The 18506-nt window shown below is 40.8% G+C and overlaps 1 protein-coding gene across 1 annotated transcript; it reads right to left on the reverse strand.

Moving 5' to 3' along the window:
- Positions 1–6984: 6984 nt before the first annotated feature.
- Positions 6985–16922, reverse strand: si:dkey-79d12.5 (maternal B9.15 protein). Its single transcript, XM_062991933.1, has 5 exons — positions 16896–16922; positions 12072–12248; positions 10747–10884; positions 8788–9094; positions 6985–7170 (listed from the first exon to the last, which is right to left on the reverse strand). Exons 2-5 carry the CDS (start codon positions 12242–12244, stop codon positions 6985–6987), a joined length of 804 nt encoding a protein of 267 aa, XP_062848003.1. The 5' UTR covers positions 12245–12248; positions 16896–16922.
- Positions 16923–18506: the final 1584 nt, after the last annotated feature.

Consider the following 18506-nt stretch of genomic DNA (forward strand, 5'->3'; position numbering starts at 1 on the left):
CTTGATCTTTCTGGAGGTGATCACTGGCTGAACCTTTGCCATTTTGGCTATTCTTCGATCCTTTCAAACAGTAGTTCCACACTTCCTTCTGCATCTTTCAGGTTTTGGTTGTCACTTCAAGGCATTTGAGATCATTTTAGCTGAGCAGCCTATAATTTGCTGCACTTCTCTGTATGTTTTTCCCTCTACAATCAACTTTTTAATCAAAGTACGCTGTTCATCAGAACAATGTCTGGAACAACCTATTTTACCCAGTATTTCAAAAGGAAATGTGCTATGACCAACCTGTGCAACATTTGCCACCCTCCTAAATTAAATAAGGGCCAAAATTGACACCCATTCTTCTGCAGAATGAATGACTTCACCAATTGAACTCCTCACTGCTATTATTTTGAACAACCCCCTTCCAATCAACGCAATATAAATATACATATAAACTTTCTAACTACTGATGCTAATCCCCGCCCTGATTGAGGAGAGCGAGACTGACACACGTCCCCTCTGACGTGTGCAGTAGTCGACTGCATCTTTTTACCTGCATGAGATTAATTCATATGCAGATCAGCTTTGTGTACAAAGAGCCACACCCTGATCAACGCATTATCCCCTTGCAGAGGCCATCAATCAGCCAGCAGAGGTTGTAATTCGCTCAGTTATGAGGAGTCCCTATCTGGCTTCCAACCTATATGAACAACTACCAATCGTTCATTTAGGTGCCCAGCCCAGCCGGATGGCAGAGCTGAGATTCGAACCGATGAGTTTGAAATGTCAGCTCTGGTGAAATCTAAAACCATTAAAAAAATTCCTTCTTTAAAAAAATAAAATAATAATAATTGCATATTGTTATATCACCCAAGCCTTAACACACACAGACACATTGTATTAAATAGAGTCAAAAAGTAAGAAATAAAAGGCTGAGTATTATTTTATTAGAAATACACAAATAATACAATAGTACAGAGAATAAAATATAAAAATGAAGCTGTACGGTATATCTAAAACAAAAGCAACCAATCACAGGTTTATATCAACATAATAGGCTTAAATAATAAATAGAAATACTTAATTCACAATCAGATAAGAACATGTCAGTTTAGCAAAAGTAGAAAATGATACAAAGCTCACAGGTTTACAATTCCAGTGTCAGAAACTATTTACAACAGTAAAGTGCAGAATCAGACTGAGATCATTCATGATTGTAAAAATGGCTTTCCTGGATTCGATTGTCAGATGTGGCTAGAATTGTGTGTACAAGGCTATGTAAAAGCAATTGCATTAAAAAACTAAACTACATGTCTAAAAGTATGTGAACACCTCTATAAGAAATGTAGGAAATGCCTCCAGAAAGGTATTGAATGCTATTGTAACCACGTTAATGCATGTGGTTTTGAAATGACATGTCCGAGAAGCTAATGGTCAGGTGTTCACATACGTCCTAAACATGGCACAATAGTCTCCAGTTCTGAAATAAATGATACAGATGAGTACAAAAAGCTGCACTTGACTACTACAAATACATTAGCTTGATTTATTAGTTAATCTCATGGTTTATATTAATGCAGACACTATTATCAGAATTGTTTATCACAGTGAGCTCTGATTAAACTGAAGCATTATGTAAATCACAGTGTTTGTTGTCCGGTCTTGCCGGCACTCTGGATTAGAACTGTTAAAGCAATTATGACACAAAAAATGACACACCTGAGTTCAAAGCCTGTAACAAAAATATTTAAAAAAGGGTTTAAACATGGGTTTATCTGATCTATCATTATTAGGGGCGTATTAATAAATAATAACACATTTTATCTTGATGTGTCTCAATGTGCAGCACAGAGATCTGCAAGATTCAGCACATGTGGCCAAAAGTATGTCAACATCCCTCCTAATCAAGAGGATGAGTGTGCATAGAGTCCTGACCGCAACCACATTACACATTTGGGATGAACATGATTGTCAGTTGTTAGCCAGTACCTAACCTTGCAAAGGCTCTTTTTCTTTTAATGCATTTTCTCCCCTTTTTCTCCCCCTTTAGCACGTCCAATTGCCCAATTTGCATCACGCCTCCTCTCTGCCTCTGCCGATCCCTGCCCTGACCGAGGAGATCGAAGCTAACTCCGACACGTGAGCAGCAAGCTGTATGCATCTTGCCACCCACACATTGACGAGTGTTGCGCCACCTAGCGTTGCGTGCGGAGAGACACACCCTAAGAGCACTCCTTCCTCATCTCCGTGTAGGCGCCTCCAATCTCGCAACTGCACCATTCTGACAAGAGAGAGACCCACTCCCGACCTTAGTCCCGCCCATCTGAACAACAGGTCAATCGTTGTCCATATAGCCGCCCAGCCTTGGCCAGTAAGGCAGAGCTGGATTCAATACGATGTACTCGAGATCCAGCTCCGGTTGGCTGCAAAGGCTCGTTTGACTAAATAGCCACAAATCCCCACACACACTCCAAAGTCTTGTGGAAAGTGGAGTCTGTCGTGGCTGCAAAGTAGAGCAACTCTATATAGATGCCCATAGTTTTGGATTGGAATGTTGGATGGGAAAGGGGGTTGGTGCTCTGGTGGCACAGCAGGTAATTGTGCTAGCCCACTGCCGCTGTGATCCAGGGTGGTAAAACTCACTCACTCACTTTTTTAACCGCTTATCCAATTAGGGACGCGGGGGGGTGCTGGAGCCTATCCCAGCTTTTCACTCAGCGCAAGGCACACAGTAACACCCTGGACAGGGCACCAGTCCATCGTAGGGCAGACACACATACAGTGCCTTGCAAAAGTATTCAGCCCCCTTGAACTTTTCAACCTTTTGCCACATTTCAGGCTTCAAACATAACGATATGAAATTGTAATTTTTTGTGAAGAATCAACAACAAGCGGGACACAATCGTGAAGTGGAACCAAATTTATTGGATATTTTAAACTTTTTTTAGAAATAAAAAACTGAAAAGTGGGGCGTGCAATATTATTCAGCCCCCTTGCGTTAATACTTTGTAGCGCCACCTTTTGCTGCGATTACAGCTGCAAGTCGCTTGGGGTATGTCTCTATTAGTTTTGCACATCGAGATACTGAAATTTTTGCCCATTCTTCCTTGCAAAACAGTTCGAGCTCAGTGAGGTTGGATGGAGAGCGTTTGTGAACAGCAGTTTTCAGCTCTTTCCACAGATTCTCGATGGAATTCAGGTCTGGACTTTGACTTGGCCATTTTAACACCTGGATAAGTTTATTTGTGAACCATTCCATTGTAGATTTTGCTTTATGTTTTGGATCATTGTCTTGTTGGAAGATAAATCACCGTCCCAGTCTCAGGTCTTTTGCAGACTGCAACAGGTTTTCTTCCAGAATGGTCCTGTATTTGGCTCCATCCATCTTCCCATCAATTTTAACCATCTTCCCTGTCCCTGCTGAAGAAAAGCAGGCCCAAACCATGATGCTGCCACCACCATGTTTGACAGTGGGGATGGTGTGTTCAGGGTGATGAGCTGTGTTGCTTTTATGCCAAACATAACGTTTTGCGTTGTGGCCAAAAAGTTCGATTTTGGTTTCATCTGACCAGAGCACCTTCTTCCACATGCTTGGTGTGTCTCCCAGGTGACTTTTTATAGATATCTTTGAGAAATGGCTTTCTTCTTGCCACTCTTCCATAAAGGCCAGATTTGTGCAGTGTACGACTGATTGTTGTCCTATGGACAGATTCTCCCACCTCAGCTGTAGATCTCTGCAGTTCATTCAGAGTGATCATGGGCCTCTTGGCTGCATCTCTGATCAGTCTTCTCCTTGTTTGAGCTGAAAGTTTAGAGGGACGGCCGGGTCTTGGTAGATTTGCAGTGGTCTGATACTCCCTTCATTTCAATATGATCGCTTGCACAGTGCTCCTTGAGATGTTTAAAGCTTGGGAAATCTTTTTGTATCCAAATTCGGCTTTAAACTTCTCCACAACAGTATCTCGGACCTGCCTGGTGTGTTCCTTGGTCTTCATGATGCTCTCTGCGCTTTAAACAGAACTCTGAGACTATCACAGAGCAGGTGCAGTTATACGGAGACTTGATTACACACAGGTGGATTCTATTTATCACCATCAGTCATTTAGGTCAACATTGGATCATTCAGAGATCCTCACTGAACTTCTGGAGTGAGTTTGCTGCACTGAAAGTAAAGGGGCTGAATAATATTGCACGCCCCACTTTTCAGGTTTTTATTTCTAAAAAAAGTTTAAAATATCCAATAAATTTCGTTCCACTTCACAATTGTGTCGCACTTGTTATTGATTCTTCACAAAAAATTACAATTTCATATCTTTATGTTTAAAGCCTGAAATGTGGCAAAAGGTTGAAAAGTTCAAGGGGGCTGAATACTTTTGCAAGGCACTGTACACACACACATACCCATTCACCTATAGGGCAATTCAGTGTCTCTAAGTAACCTGACTGCATGTTTGTAGACTGTGGGAGGAAACAGGAGCTCCCAGAGGAAACTCACACAGACTCGGGGAGAACATGCAAACTCCGCACAGAAAGGACCCAGGACCTTCTTGCTTTGAGGCGACAGTGCTACCCACCAAGCCACCGTAGAACATCAAATCAAATGGTCAAGACCAGGTGTCCACATACTTTTGGCCAAAGAGTGCATGTATTCTATCAATTATGTCTATTCAGTGCACAGGAACAAGAACAAACTTAGCGTGTGTGCTTGTGGCCAGCTATAGCAGCTACTGTAGATAAATTACAATATAAGTAATGCTCATTAAGGCAAATGAGGAGGCCTTTTTCTTCTTCCAGCATGATTATGGTCATCTATAAAGACTATAAAGACACAATGAAACTCCAGTGGTCTGCACTAAGCCCTGACCTCAGCCACTGAACAGCTTTGGAATCAACTGAAACGTCACTTCAGGCTTTCTTGTGTGCCCAGCCATACAAATGTTTTTTGACTGAATGTGCACAAATTCCCACAGACATTTTTCTGTCGTGTGAGAAGCCATCTTAATAGAGTGGGCTGTTAAAATAGCTGTAAAGAGTACATAGGTCACTCTATTCCAATACCATTTGTAGTTAAAATGGTATGCACAACAAACTCATGATCAGGTGTCCCAATAGATTTGGCCATATAGTGTATAATAAAAATCTCATGTGCTTATCTCATTGAAATGTACAGGTATTTTCTCAGTAAAAGGGTGGTAAGGATTTTTTGTCTGTTTAAAAATTCATTTCAAGTGTTCCAGAAGCAAAATCTTGTCAGCATTATTCAGCATAATGCCATTTTATGGCAAAAGCACCATATATCTTGGTCCCTGAATAAAGAATGTGGCTAAATGTATATTAAATTGAGTATTGCTTGTTTCAGCATTAATGAGAAATAAAAAACAGCTTTGAATAATCATAGTGAAATCACGCATGTGTATTCCAAATGTCTTATAAATGGTATCAAAACATTTCAGCACTTTATTATGTAACTACAGTGCCATAAAAAAGTATTTGGTTCCAACCATGCTTGTACATCCCCTCATTTGATCTAGAAAGCAGTACTGACTTATCAGATAAAAAGAAAAAAAGACGTCTTCTTGGGCTGGAATTCCCTCCTAATCAAGCGGTATGTGCGGCATTAGGTGCTCCTGTGGCAGAGCAGTCTATTGTACGGGTTTGAATCTCATCGGTCGTCTAAGTGTCTACGAACATTCATGCTGTTGGGGAGATGAGGGGATTGATAGCCAAAGCTCTGCAATAGATAGGTGTCCTGTCCAGGGTATACTTGCCTTGCGCCAAGAATAGCCTGGATTTGTATATGGAAAATATCAGGGTATTTCCAGAAGGAAACAGACGCAATCCTCAACCAGGCAATTTGATCTTGGATTCGAAAGCTACTCCCTTTGACGTGGGATGGAAGATTAAGCACACTGCCAAAGCAGAAACAGGCAGAACAGAATATGTTTCTAAAGACAACTTGGACAAAACTGCTTGACCGTGAAAGCTACCCAAAAATGACTGCTTGGATAATAGCTGCAAAAATTGGCTCAACTTAGGTACAGTACTGTAAATGTGGCTCACATTTTAGCAGATCAGATCAGAAGGTTATAAGAACATCTATTAAGCAACAAACATTGACTGTTCACTTATTGACCAGTTCAGACCATCAAAGGTGTGGAAATATAAGAAACTACATCTGTGCTACCTAGGTCAGGCAATCATTCAGGACAATTAGACTAATCCAAAAAGTCTCCACCAAGTTTCTCAGTTTTTGCTCCCCCCCCCCCCCAATTTTCTCACAATCTAGTCGTATCCAATTATCCGATTGCATAACGCTTCCGCTCTACTGATGTTGACCTCGACTCTGACTGAGGAGAGCCGTGACTAACACACGTCCCCTCCGACACCTGTGCAGTAGTCGACTGCATCGTTTCACCTGTACGAGGCGAGTTCATATGTAGATCAGCTTTATGTATGGAGAGACACACCGTGATCAATAAATTATCCCTCGACTCTGTGCAGGCGCTATCAATCAGCCAGCCGAGGTCGTACTTGCATCAGCCTTGAACAACAGCCAATCGTTGTTTGTGTAGGTGCCAAGTTTCAAACTGACGAGTTCAAAATAATGATCAAAAGTATGTATTTCAGCCACACAGGTGTATAATATCAATTACATAAAACAAAAGGTCTTACCACAAAGCTCTGACCTCCACCTTAATGCACTGCACTAAACCACTCGACTTATTTAAGCTCAGTATATTAACAATGCTTAGTCTATGGTGGACATACCTGCCAGCAGGAGGATTTCTGATTATGTAAAATATTTTGTTTACACAGGGATTAAAAACTATATGCTACGAATAAAACCAACATTACTGTATTGTACTGCTTCAGAACCAAATGTGGGATATCCAGGCCAAAAAAAAAAAATCCTGAACAGAACACAAGGGTAAAAACAAGTTCAAAAAGGAAAACAGTTCAACCGGGCATTATACCATTCTATGATCAGCTTTTTAGTGCCTTCTACCCTTTAGCTGGTTGCAGACTGGCATGAGGCACGATGAACTGAGGTGGGGCTTTTTGAAAGACGTAGTAGCCGAGAACAGGAGGTGGAGGAGGAGCGCAGACTGCAGCAACAAAAATTGGGTTCTTTTTCTTATATGGAGACCACACTGGTGTTGGATGGTATAAGTACTGCATTCCTGCCAGCTGCGAAAAGAGAATGCAAAGAATAATGTCAATCCTAATGCTACACTTATTATTTAATACAATACACTACATGGTCAAAAGTTATTTATTTATTTATTATTTTGTTTAGGTGTTTCAGCCACACCCATTTTAACATGTTTCGCAACGGGTCACAACCCTTAAGTGGGTCGCAAGCCAAAAAATAGGTTGCAGAAAAAAAATTAAATAAACAAATTTTAATTGCCACTCAAACACAAAATTCACTTGTACATGAATGCCCCCTTGTGGAGGCTTTATGTTACATACTGTGAACTACAGTGGGATCAGAATGTTCAGCATAACAGAGAGCATAATAAAAGGTGTAAAAGCATATACTACCCCTTAAAGCAACAGCAACACAAAAACTGTTCAGGCATACCACGGCTCCCAAGCTTTAGATCAACCTGCAGGTAGAATATTGATCTAGATGCTTGGGTGGCGCAGCTGTAAAATTATGCTAGCAAATCCTCAGCTGTGCTATTGGCCGGTTGGGCATCAACAAACAGACATGATTGGTTTTGTCTGAGGAAGCAGGAGTGGCTAAGGCCCCAAGCTGGTTTGGCATCCTGTCCGGGGTGTGTGACTGCATTGTGTCCAGTGATACTGGGGAAGCTGGATGTGCTGCAACCCTGACCAGGATAGTGGTGGTAAACAAACATGAAAATGTTTAAGCTGAAACCCTAAAGGAAACTTTCCACAATATGTTTGAGTGTGTCTATGGGAATATGTGGTCATTCATTAAAAAGAGAATTGATAAGGTGAGGGACTGATGTTGGATGAGAAGGGCCGGTTCCCAATCAGTGTTCCAATTCATCCCATTGATGTTCAATGAAGATTTAATGGCCCTGTGTAGGCCACCAAGTCTTTAAACACCAAACTTGTGTCACCAAACCGTGTCTTTATGGACTTCAGTTTGTGCACAAGTGCAAAGTCATTCTGGAACAGGAATGAACCTTCCCCATACTGTTATTACACAGTTGAAAGCATAAAATATATTTTACATAATTCATTTGCTAAACTAGGTGTCTCGTTGGGTAGCACTGTCAGCTCAGAGCAAGAAGTCCTGGGTTCAATTCCCAGTTGGAGCAGTCTGAATCTATTCTGTGTGGAATTTGCATGTTCTCCCAGTGTCTGTATGTTTAGCTGCTCCGGTTCCTCTCACAGTCCAGAGACATACGTACATTCACACGACTTGGATCTAATAAAATTGGTGACCTGTCCAGGGTGTTTCCCACCTTTCCCCTAGTGAATCAGACCCACTGTGACCCTGAATAGGATAAAGCTGTGGTAAAACAGACAATGAATGATTTAATTAATTTGCTAAAATTAATACCAATGGGTGTGACTAAAACTCTATAATCGAGAGGGATGTCCACATACTTTTGGCCTTATAGTGTATATAAACATGATGTTAAATCCGGTTCTCAGTTTTTATTATATGCAGTACCAGTAGCTACCAGTAGCATATCCACAAATACAATATCTGTGGATAGGGATCAAACCATTGCTGCTGGAGCTATTTCATACCCACACTATTGCACCACTCTTTTAAGCATTGATTTTTTTTCCCTAAAATTAGACCACAAAAGGCTTATTTACCTGAGGTGTGGGGATTTTTCGTGCCTTTGGGTTCCTTAACCTGGGTACCATTGTAATCACAGAATCCTTGTTCTCTGCCTTCTTCTTACTCTCCACTTTGTCTTTCACTTTCTCCACCTCTGCTTCCTTCACCTCATCCTCAGCGTCACTCGAACTGGTGGAACCGCAGTCAGAGGAGCTAGCCGAGTGGTAGTCTGACGTGTCCAGATTCCCAGACACTATCCTTTCAGGGTGTTTGTTATTCTCTGCTTCCTGTTCTTCCTCGCTGAACTGAGCCACTGTGAAATGCCTGCAGTTCTCACCCGATCTGTTAGAGAACATACATGTGTTCAGTAGAAGTTCAAACAGTAGGAGTAGAAAAAATTTAGATTAAGTAGGAAATACACTATATGTACATTTAAAAATAATCCAGATGATCCAAACAAATCAGACAACAAACCCTGTGCATAAAGGGCAAAGCCAAAAATCAATACTGAATGCCAGGACCTCCACCAACTCATATGGGACAGCATTAAAAATTGGACAAAGGCGGCTCAGTGGGTAGCACTGTTGCCTCAAGGCAGGAAGATCCTGACTTTCAACTCCCAGGTGGAGCCAGGAGTCCCAGTCCTTTCGGTGTGGATTTTGCATGTTCTCCTCATGTCTGTGTGGGTTTCCTCTTGGAGCTCTGGTTTCCTCCCACAGTTCACAGGCACGCAATCGTGTTAATTGAAGCTAATAAAATTACCCTAGGTGTAAATGTGTGTGCCCTGTGATGGACTGGTAATCTGTCTGGAGTGTTTCCTGCCTTTTGCCTGATGAGTCGTACCCACCGCAACCCTGAATAGGATGAAGCGGTGGTAAAACAAACAAAAAATTTATCATTCTCTTAAACATTCATCTGATGAAAGTACAAAGAAATGGCCTTTGATGTTTTGGCTGACCAGCTTGATTGTATTTTTTTTCTATTTTATTTATGCATTTTCTCCCAATTTAGTGTAGTCAATTTGTCTTCTGCTGCTGGGGGATCCCTGATTGCAGTTGAGGTGGGTATACTGCTGCTCACGTCTCCTCTGACCCACGTGCAGCCCTTTTACACCCATGCATTCTGCACAGGTGCCTCTCTATCTGCTTGTCAGGGTCCTTACACAGCGTTTGAAGACCCCACCCACATAGTCCGGTTATCCCGCCCTAGCAGAAACGTGTCTGCTGCAGGCACTGCCAATTATGTCCACTAGATGACGCCCAGCCAACGGGTGGCAACGGCCAGTTTCAAACCAAGAAGTTCAGAATCTCGACGCTGGTGTGCTAGCGGAATATCCCGCTGCGCCACCTGGGCACCTAAATATAAACAAATTTTAACTTTGTTGCCTGCATCACATAAATTGCATTTACTGCTTCTACCAAAATGCCGGAATAGGGTTTGTATTTAAATATTCATTCATTCATTGTCTGTTTTACCACAGCTTTATCTTATTAAGGGTTGGGGTGGGTCTGATTCACTGGGCGAAACACCCCAGACAGGTCGCCAGTCCATTAATGGGCAAACACACATACTTATATTTAGGGGGACTTTAGTATTTCCAATTAACCTGACTGCATGTCCTTGGACTGTGGAAGGAAACTGGAACACCCGGAGGAAACCCACACAGACACACAGAAAGGACCCAAAGCACTCCAACTGGGAACCTTTATGCTGTGCCACCCATCAATTCCCTGTGCTGCCCCTATATAAAAATCAAAATCCTAATATGAAGGCTGTTCCAAAGAGAACAACTCCCTTGTAGTCATGAAAAGGATTTTTCAGTGATACCTGTAACTGTTCTTTTTTTCTTATTTGCCCCAGCTTTTTGGAAGTGGGTTTGTATCATTATAACATTTATATTATATTGTAGTATTCTTCTACAATTGTAACTCAACACTACTGCAAACAAGTAGTGTAAACAATCCATTATTCAAATTCTTTTGGAATGCACTTACCGTGCAGACACTTCAAGTGGGTCGATCCATAGGGTAATCTCGCGGGGGAGACCCAGCTCGGACGGCCTTAGCTCGCTTTTCTCACAGGCTTGTTGTACTGAATCGTCTAACGGTGATGTCTTGTTTATCCTGATGCATCTAATGAAAGGCCGGGGTGTTAGAACTTGTACCTCAACTTTCAGCAAGCAGCAATTCTTCATAAAGGGGAGCAACTGGGACTACATTAGTATTTTTTGTGGGGATAAGGAACAGTTGTACTCGTTCATATCAGTGACACTGTGTCTTTGCTTTACAGGTCAACTAGTACTGTCAAAACTATTACACGATTGCCTAAAGGTTTACTGTAATCATTTTATGACCATAATTAATTGTCTGGTTAATCAATACAGTTTTATTGTATGCAATTGTGTGGTGCACCAGTTTGGATGTACAGTGGTACCTTGTAACTCAACGTTCCCTAAACTCAAAATCTTTGAAACTCGATGCCCTTTGTTGAGAAATGTGTTCCCTTAAACTCGACGTTTACCTTAAACTTGATGTGTTTGGTTTAAAAAAAAAAAATTATTTTAAATTAACAATGAATGACCTGTTTCACTTTTAAACTTGTGTTATAGCTCGGGGTTCTGAGAAATTGTAAGAATCAGCTTTTTTTTGAGAGTCTCTTAATGTATTAAAAGAACGCCATAGAAACACTAAACCTCTCTTAATTATTGCTGCCCATAAGTTCTTTCCACTAATAAAATTTCTCGCTCGTTGTTTTCGTACAATAAATCACATTAAGCTTTGTGTACCACCACACTCCATAAGCGATAACGGCACAGCAGCACAGAAGTGCAGGTTTTATTGTATTTTTTATTGATTTTTAACTGTTTTTAATTGTATTTCAGTGTTTTCTATATTATATTTCTATTATATTAGTGTTATTTTCAGTGTATAAGTGACAAAAACAACCCATTATTTAACATAAGCCTAAAATATATGCAGTTCCACAGGACCATGGAACGCATTAACAGGTTTTCCATACATCCTTATGAGACAAAAAACCTTGAAACTCAAGACCTTTTAAACTCAACGCCAGTCCCAGAAACAATTGACATTGAGTTTGACGTTGAGCCACTGTATTTGACTCCCCAAATGTTAAATGAAATGGACCGTATCAACATTTCAGTTCATTCTAATGGTGTTCAATGGGGTTGATCACAGGATTCAATGCAGGCCACTACACACAAAAGCTTCATGCACAGAAGCACAGCAGCTACACAGTTGGACATAACTGGACGTCAGGCCAAATAGTGTATTAATACAATGTAATTGGTTATTTTTACCTGAATGCCTGTCCTTTGTTAGGATTTTTAGGGTACCAGTGGTCCGTGTACTTCGCGCACAGCAGCTCTTGTAGTTTGGCGGAAAACACTTCAGCCTTGCTTTCCTCAACACCTCCTCGTTTCAAGGCCATGCATTTCAGAAAGTTCACAGCAGCACTCACTTCTCTCTTCATCTTCCTGATGGTTCAATGATTAACATTCAACATTATTTTTTTTAATTTACATGTTACATAACTGTTGCCTGTTTATTTTATCTCAATTTACAGTCCTGTGAATATTTATGACCGTTCCTTAATATTAGCAGCCCATTGCTTTATATCTTTTAGATCTACCCAAGTAAACAGAGAATAATCATTTAAGAACAGTTATCTAGCACAAACTGACCTCGTGTAGAATTATGGCCTCTTACTTATTCAACTAGGCAGTTTACCAAATTTAATGGATTACTGGGTTCACCACACACAGCTAAGTTTGATTACTGTCAGCACTATGGAGTAGCTATAAGGGTCACAATGAGCTGCACACTGTGGTGCGATAAACATTTCAGGAATCTCTGATGTATCCAACTCCAATTTCATGCAACCACTGCAATTCAAGCCGTAATTGCAGATGTTAGCCAATCGTGTCTGTGGAAGGCATTAGCTAATTATGTCTGTGTGTAGGCGTCTGGACGGACTAAGTAATACAACGCCTAATCGAAAAAAGTTAGGACATGGATTTATGGAAATGCAAATACAATGACATTTTAATTAAATTACAGACATTAGCTTTAATTTTTATTATTTCTTAATTATGCATCAGTGCCCTATTCCAGTGCCCTCTTTTGGAACGTGTTACAGGCCTGTAGTGCAGGAATGGATTTGGAATCAACAAATAACGAGAAGTTGACCAGACAAAACATGAAATATCTTGGGTTCACACTGTCTGCAATGAAATAAGAGTCAAAGTAAATGTATAAAACACTGCCTTTTCCATACTGTTCCAACTTTTTTTTATTTGGAAAAATAAAGTCAAGTCAAGTCCACTTTATTTATATAGCGCTTTTTACAATAGACATTGTCTCAAAGCAACTTTACAAAATCCAGGACCAACAGATACAAAAACCCCTGTTGAGCAAGCCGAGGGCGACTGTGGCAAGGAAAAACTCCCTGAAAATTACAGGAAGAAACCTTGAGAGGAACCAGACTCAGCAGGGCCCATAAAGAGAAATGTAGTAAAGTGAAATCTTCTAAAGAAAAAAACATAGTATTTTACTTCTGTACAAATAAACATTACATTTCTTACTCAGGGGCAGTTTGTGCCATTTATTACCCTACAAAAACATTTTACAGGATCCTAAATATATAAACATTTATACTGTCTGAAAATTGCAGTGATTGTGGCTAATGGGTTCAGTCACAGTAGCCCTATTTATATGGTAGAACTTAGCTGTAGAACTTACATGACACACATGTTTTAGTGGTTATTGAATTACATCTGATTATAAGACAAATTTCATCCCTGCATATGTTTACATGTTCATTTTGGGGTTTTAATGCTTTGTTAGCCCCCTTTAACGCTGTTCTTCAATGGTCAGGACTCTCCCAGGACCACCACAGATCAGGTATTATTTGGGTAGTGGATCATTCTCAGCACTACAGTGACACTAACATGGTGGTGGTGTGTTAGTCAGGGCTCTAGACTAACTTTTTGCACTGGTTGCACTGGTGCGCCTAACTCTTTTTTTTAGGTGCACCAGCACAAAAGTTAGGTGCACCAAAATTTTCGACCACAGCGCATTTAACACTGCAGTTTTACAGGTTCACTGTTTGTTTTTGTTTTTAAATCGCTGTCCATATAGGCAATATTGACTTGTAAATAACTAACAATCTCTTCAATATAAAGTTCTTTATTTGAAGCACAATTCTACAAAAAGGGGGGGGGGGGCACGGTGGCTAAGTGGGTAGCACTGTCATCTCACAGCAAGAAGGTCCTGGGTTCGATCCCCAGGTGGGGCGGTCCAGGTTCTTTCTGTGTGGAGTTTGCATGTTCTCCCCGTGTCTGTGTGGGTTTCCTCTGGATGCTCCAGTTTCCTCCCATAGTCCAAAGATGTGCAAGTAAAGTGAATTGAAGATACAAAATTGTCCATGACTGTTTGAAATAAACTTCTGTGAAATGATGAACCTTGTGTAATGAATAACTACTGTTCTTGTGATGAACGTAACCAAAGTGTAAAAACATGACGTTAAAATCTTAACAAACAAACAAGAAAGGGGGGCACCAGTACCTGTCTGGGGGAGCGCGAGTGCCTGTCCAGGGGGCGTGGCATTATGAGATTTTTTTTTCTTTTAACTTTTAAAAATAAAGCAATTCATTTTTCATCCACAGGAGACATATTTGATTTGGTCTCGCTGACCACGCACAAACACACGTTTAATGTTATCCAGTTTAAAAATAGGGCTAACTGTGAAGATAAATCGGTGACTAAACAATGAGTGCTGTTATAGTACGTGTGTGTGTGTGTCTTTAAGAAAGGTGTCGGCGATGCTCTGTTCACAGTGTCGCTATAAGTGAGTCATGAGTCGATTTACAAGATGCGAATCGTAAGTTTCTTTTCAGTTATCTCTTTTACTGTTATAATGAATGTTGCGGTTTTAAATAAACACCAGTTACTGGAACATTATGTGTGACTCGCTTACCGTATAAAGCGCAGGCTAAATTACCATGATATTTAATTATTTAATTAATGCTATTACCACAGAGCGGTAACCGAGTCAGACTCGTTCTGACTGTGGGCTAAAAGTTTAGTCAGACGAAGCAGATGATCCTGAACCAACCAACTTAGTCATTGATGTACTTTTGCCTCTGCTTGGCTCTGTAACGTTTTCTGCTCTCATCTACATCAAAAGCAAGAACCGCTTACGATTTACCAAAGTGAACCACGAGTTTATATCATGTGTTCATAGAATCGGCTCAGATGGGATGCGGATGGCAAGTTTGCGCGTGCATGTGTGTGTGTGTGTGTGTGTGTGTGTGTGTGCGTGCGCGCGCAAGTTCGCGGTCGGCAAACGGATCGGGGCGCATGTCCAAAAAGGTTGAAAACCCCTGGTTTATACCGCAATATGGCCCTAATGTGTGTCTGTTGTTGAACCACAGGAAGGCTTTCAGAGTCGCGGACACTTTTCCCTCGAACGGCTGGTCGCACCGGTGCGACCTCAGATTTCTCTTAGTCGCACCATTGAGAAATTAGGTCGCACATGCGACCAAATTGGTCGCACTCTAGACCCCTGTTAGTGTGTGTTGTGCTGGTATGAGTGGATAAGACACAGCAATGCTGATGGAGTTTTTAAACACCTCACTGTCACTGCTGGACTGAGAACAGTCCACCAACCAAAAATATCCAGCCAACAGCGCCCCGTGGGCAGTGACCACAGATGAAGGTCTAGAAGATGACCAACTCAAACTGCAGCAATAGATGAGCGATCGTCTCTGACTTCACATATGCAAGGTGGACCAACTAGGCAGGAGTGTCTAATAGAGTGGACAGTGAGTGGACACGATATTTAAAAACTCCAGCAGCGCTGCTGTGTCTGATCCACTCATACCAGCACAACAGCATAAAAGGGGGCTAACAAAGCATGCAGAGAAACAGATGGAGCTGATAAAATGGACAGTGAGTGTAGAAACAAGGAGGTGGTTTTAATGTTATGGCTGATCGGTGTATATATTTAGTAACAGAAAGTTGGGGCATTCATTAAAATCCCAAGACTGCCATGACATGACACTCCACTGTAACCTTGTTACTTATGTGAATGCTCCTTATCAGTGTAAGTGAGTTGGCTGCTGAATGATGCAAGATCACAGTAACAAACTGAAAATGTAATGACGCTCCTTTGACTCAGTGCTCCTTTGGCATGAAATTTCTTTCACTTTTCTTAATAAAAGCTTTTAGTGAATGTCACTGTGAATGATAAACTACTGTATAAAAACAGCTGGCTACAGAACAGACAGACGGATGAGAGTCGGTACAGAGTCAAACAGATCCAATAACTTCATTCTTGATTTAATTTGAACTAAAATACAATCCTATATTTTAATAACTGACATAAAAAAATTAAACAGCTGAAAGGTCACAACATGCAAAACACTAACGCTGAGCATTTCTCTTTTTACGAGTGAACCAAATCAATTGGCTCACAAAGGAGCCGATTCACTCAATAAACCGACTCCTTCGCAAAACACACATCACTGGCACTGTTGGCCGATGCCACATGGCGAGGCGAATAACAATGCCAAACTAAATGACTCGTTTTACAAAAAACAAATGTCGGCTACACTATTATATGATATTAATTATGTTATTAATTATGTGTTATTATAAAGGAGAAGTGAAAATAAGTGTTTACCTTTGGTTAGTTGTGTGCGTGTGTGTGAGGAGTTCAAAAGAAATTCCCCGGGAATCTCCCAGATCATTTCAACAGGACTACTTTTGCTAGTCACATTTGTGTCAAATGTTTCAATAATTATTGGCATGTTATGATTATTATATAATACTTTACAACAATAATAAATAACTGTTATTATTACATGTACACAGATACCTTTCTTTCAAGCAATAATTTACAAAACACAATAAATAGAACTGCTAAATAGTTATATATTTCTATAGTAATAAAGCTAAGTATTCTTTTAGACGTGTAGATATAGGTTATATCCTTTAATCCTTTATATGTTTAAATGCTAAATCCTACTTATTACGTATTTATTTGTAATCAGTTTTCATCAATAATGGTAATATGATCAAATCATGACGTATATTGTTTAAAAGAATTAGATATAACTCACCTAGCATTTATTAAGACCTTCACTGACGGTTGATTTGACGGAAGAAATATGTCTAAAAACTTTAGATAATTAATATTATTACTTATTTTACGTTACTTCCTTGTTACAATACTCAACACTGCTCCACGTTTCCTCGTATCGTAGCGGCTTTGTGTTAAGCGCAGTAGCATTACTTTCCCAAAAGTGACTCACTCAAGGGTGCGTCCAAAATCACCTACAATTCTACTACATAGCACATAGCAATAGTGCACCCTCACTGACTGCTGAACAGCAATGTTTGACACTATTTAGTGCCATTTAGGACGCAGCCTCTGACTCACTTTCCTGTTCTGGTTCGTGAACTGCGCTGTTATTTCCCTCCCACTGTACATCAGATACCAGAGTGACGAACCGATTAAGCAACGGATACCGACCATATATGGGCAATCCGTGAACGCGCTGTAAACAGAACGAGCTGTTTAACAGCGGTACCTTGTAACTCAACGTCCCCTGAACTCAAAATCTTTGAAATGCAATTTGTACCCTCAAACTCAACGTTTCCTTTAAACTCAACGTGTTCAGTTTTTTTTTTTTTAACAATAACCGACTCGTTACATGGCGAGGCTAATAACAATGTCGCTTCCACTATTATATGATATTAATTATGTTATTAATTATCTGTGTTTATTCTAAAGGAAAATAAGTGTTCACTTTTGGTTGTGTGTGTGTGTGGAGTTTAAAACCGCCAGATTTATTCTGAAAGCGTCCACATGTACACTATATTGCCAAAAGTATTCGCTCGTCTGCCTTCACACGCATATAAACTTATGTGACATCCTATTCTTAATCTATAGGGTTTAATATGATGTCGGCCCACCCTTTGCAGCTCTAACAGCTTCAACTCTTCTGGGAAGGCTTTTCACAAGGTTTAGGAGTGTGTTTATGGGAATTTCTGACCATTGTTCCAGAAGCGCATTTGTGAGGTCAGACACTGATGTTGGTTGAGAAGGCCTAACTCACAGTCTCCGCTCTTAATTCATCCCAAAAGTGTTGAGGCAGGCCAGTCATGTTCTTCCACACCAAACTTGCTCATCCATGTCTTTATGGACCTTGCTTTGTGCACTGGTGCGCAGTCATGTTGGAATAGGAAGGGGCCATCCCCAAACTGTTCCCACAAAGTTGGGAGCATGAAATTGTCCAAAGTCTCTTGGTATACACAAGCATCAAGAGTTCCTTTCACTGGAACTAAGGGGCCGAGCCCAACTCCTGACAAACAACCCCACACCATAATCCCCCCTCCACCAAACTTTACACTTGGCACAATGCAGTCAGACAAGTACCGTTCTCCTGGCAACCGCCAAACCCAGACTTGTCCATTGGATTCCAGACAGAGAAGCGTGATTCGTCACTCCAGAGAACACGTCTTCACTGCTCTAGAGCCCAGTGGTGTGCTTTACGCTTGGTGATGTAAGGCTTGGATGCAGCTGCTCAGCCATGGAAACCCATTCCATGAAGCTCTCTACACACTGTTCTCGAGCTAATCTGAAGGTCACATGAAGTTTGGAGGTCTGTAGCGATTGACTCTGCAGAAAGTTGGCGACCTCTGCACACTATGCGCCTCAGCATCCGCTG

The sequence above is a fragment of the Trichomycterus rosablanca genome, chromosome 3 (genome assembly GCF_030014385.1).
Source record: "Trichomycterus rosablanca isolate fTriRos1 chromosome 3, fTriRos1.hap1, whole genome shotgun sequence".
Lineage (NCBI taxonomy): Eukaryota > Metazoa > Chordata > Actinopteri > Siluriformes > Trichomycteridae > Trichomycterus > Trichomycterus rosablanca.

Coding starts and splice junctions, on each gene's coding strand:
- si:dkey-79d12.5 (XM_062991933.1), bottom strand. CDS start 12,244: ATGAAGAGAGAAGTGAGTGCTGCTGTGAACTTTCTGAAATGCATGGCC. Junction 9,095..10,746: donor CCACTTGAAGTGTCTGCACG/GTAAGTGCATTC, acceptor GTTCTCTAACAG/ATCGGGTGAGAACTGCAGGC. Junction 7,171..8,787: donor GAAAAATCCCCACACCTCAG/GTAAATAAGCCT, acceptor CTCTTTTCGCAG/CTGGCAGGAATGCAGTACTT.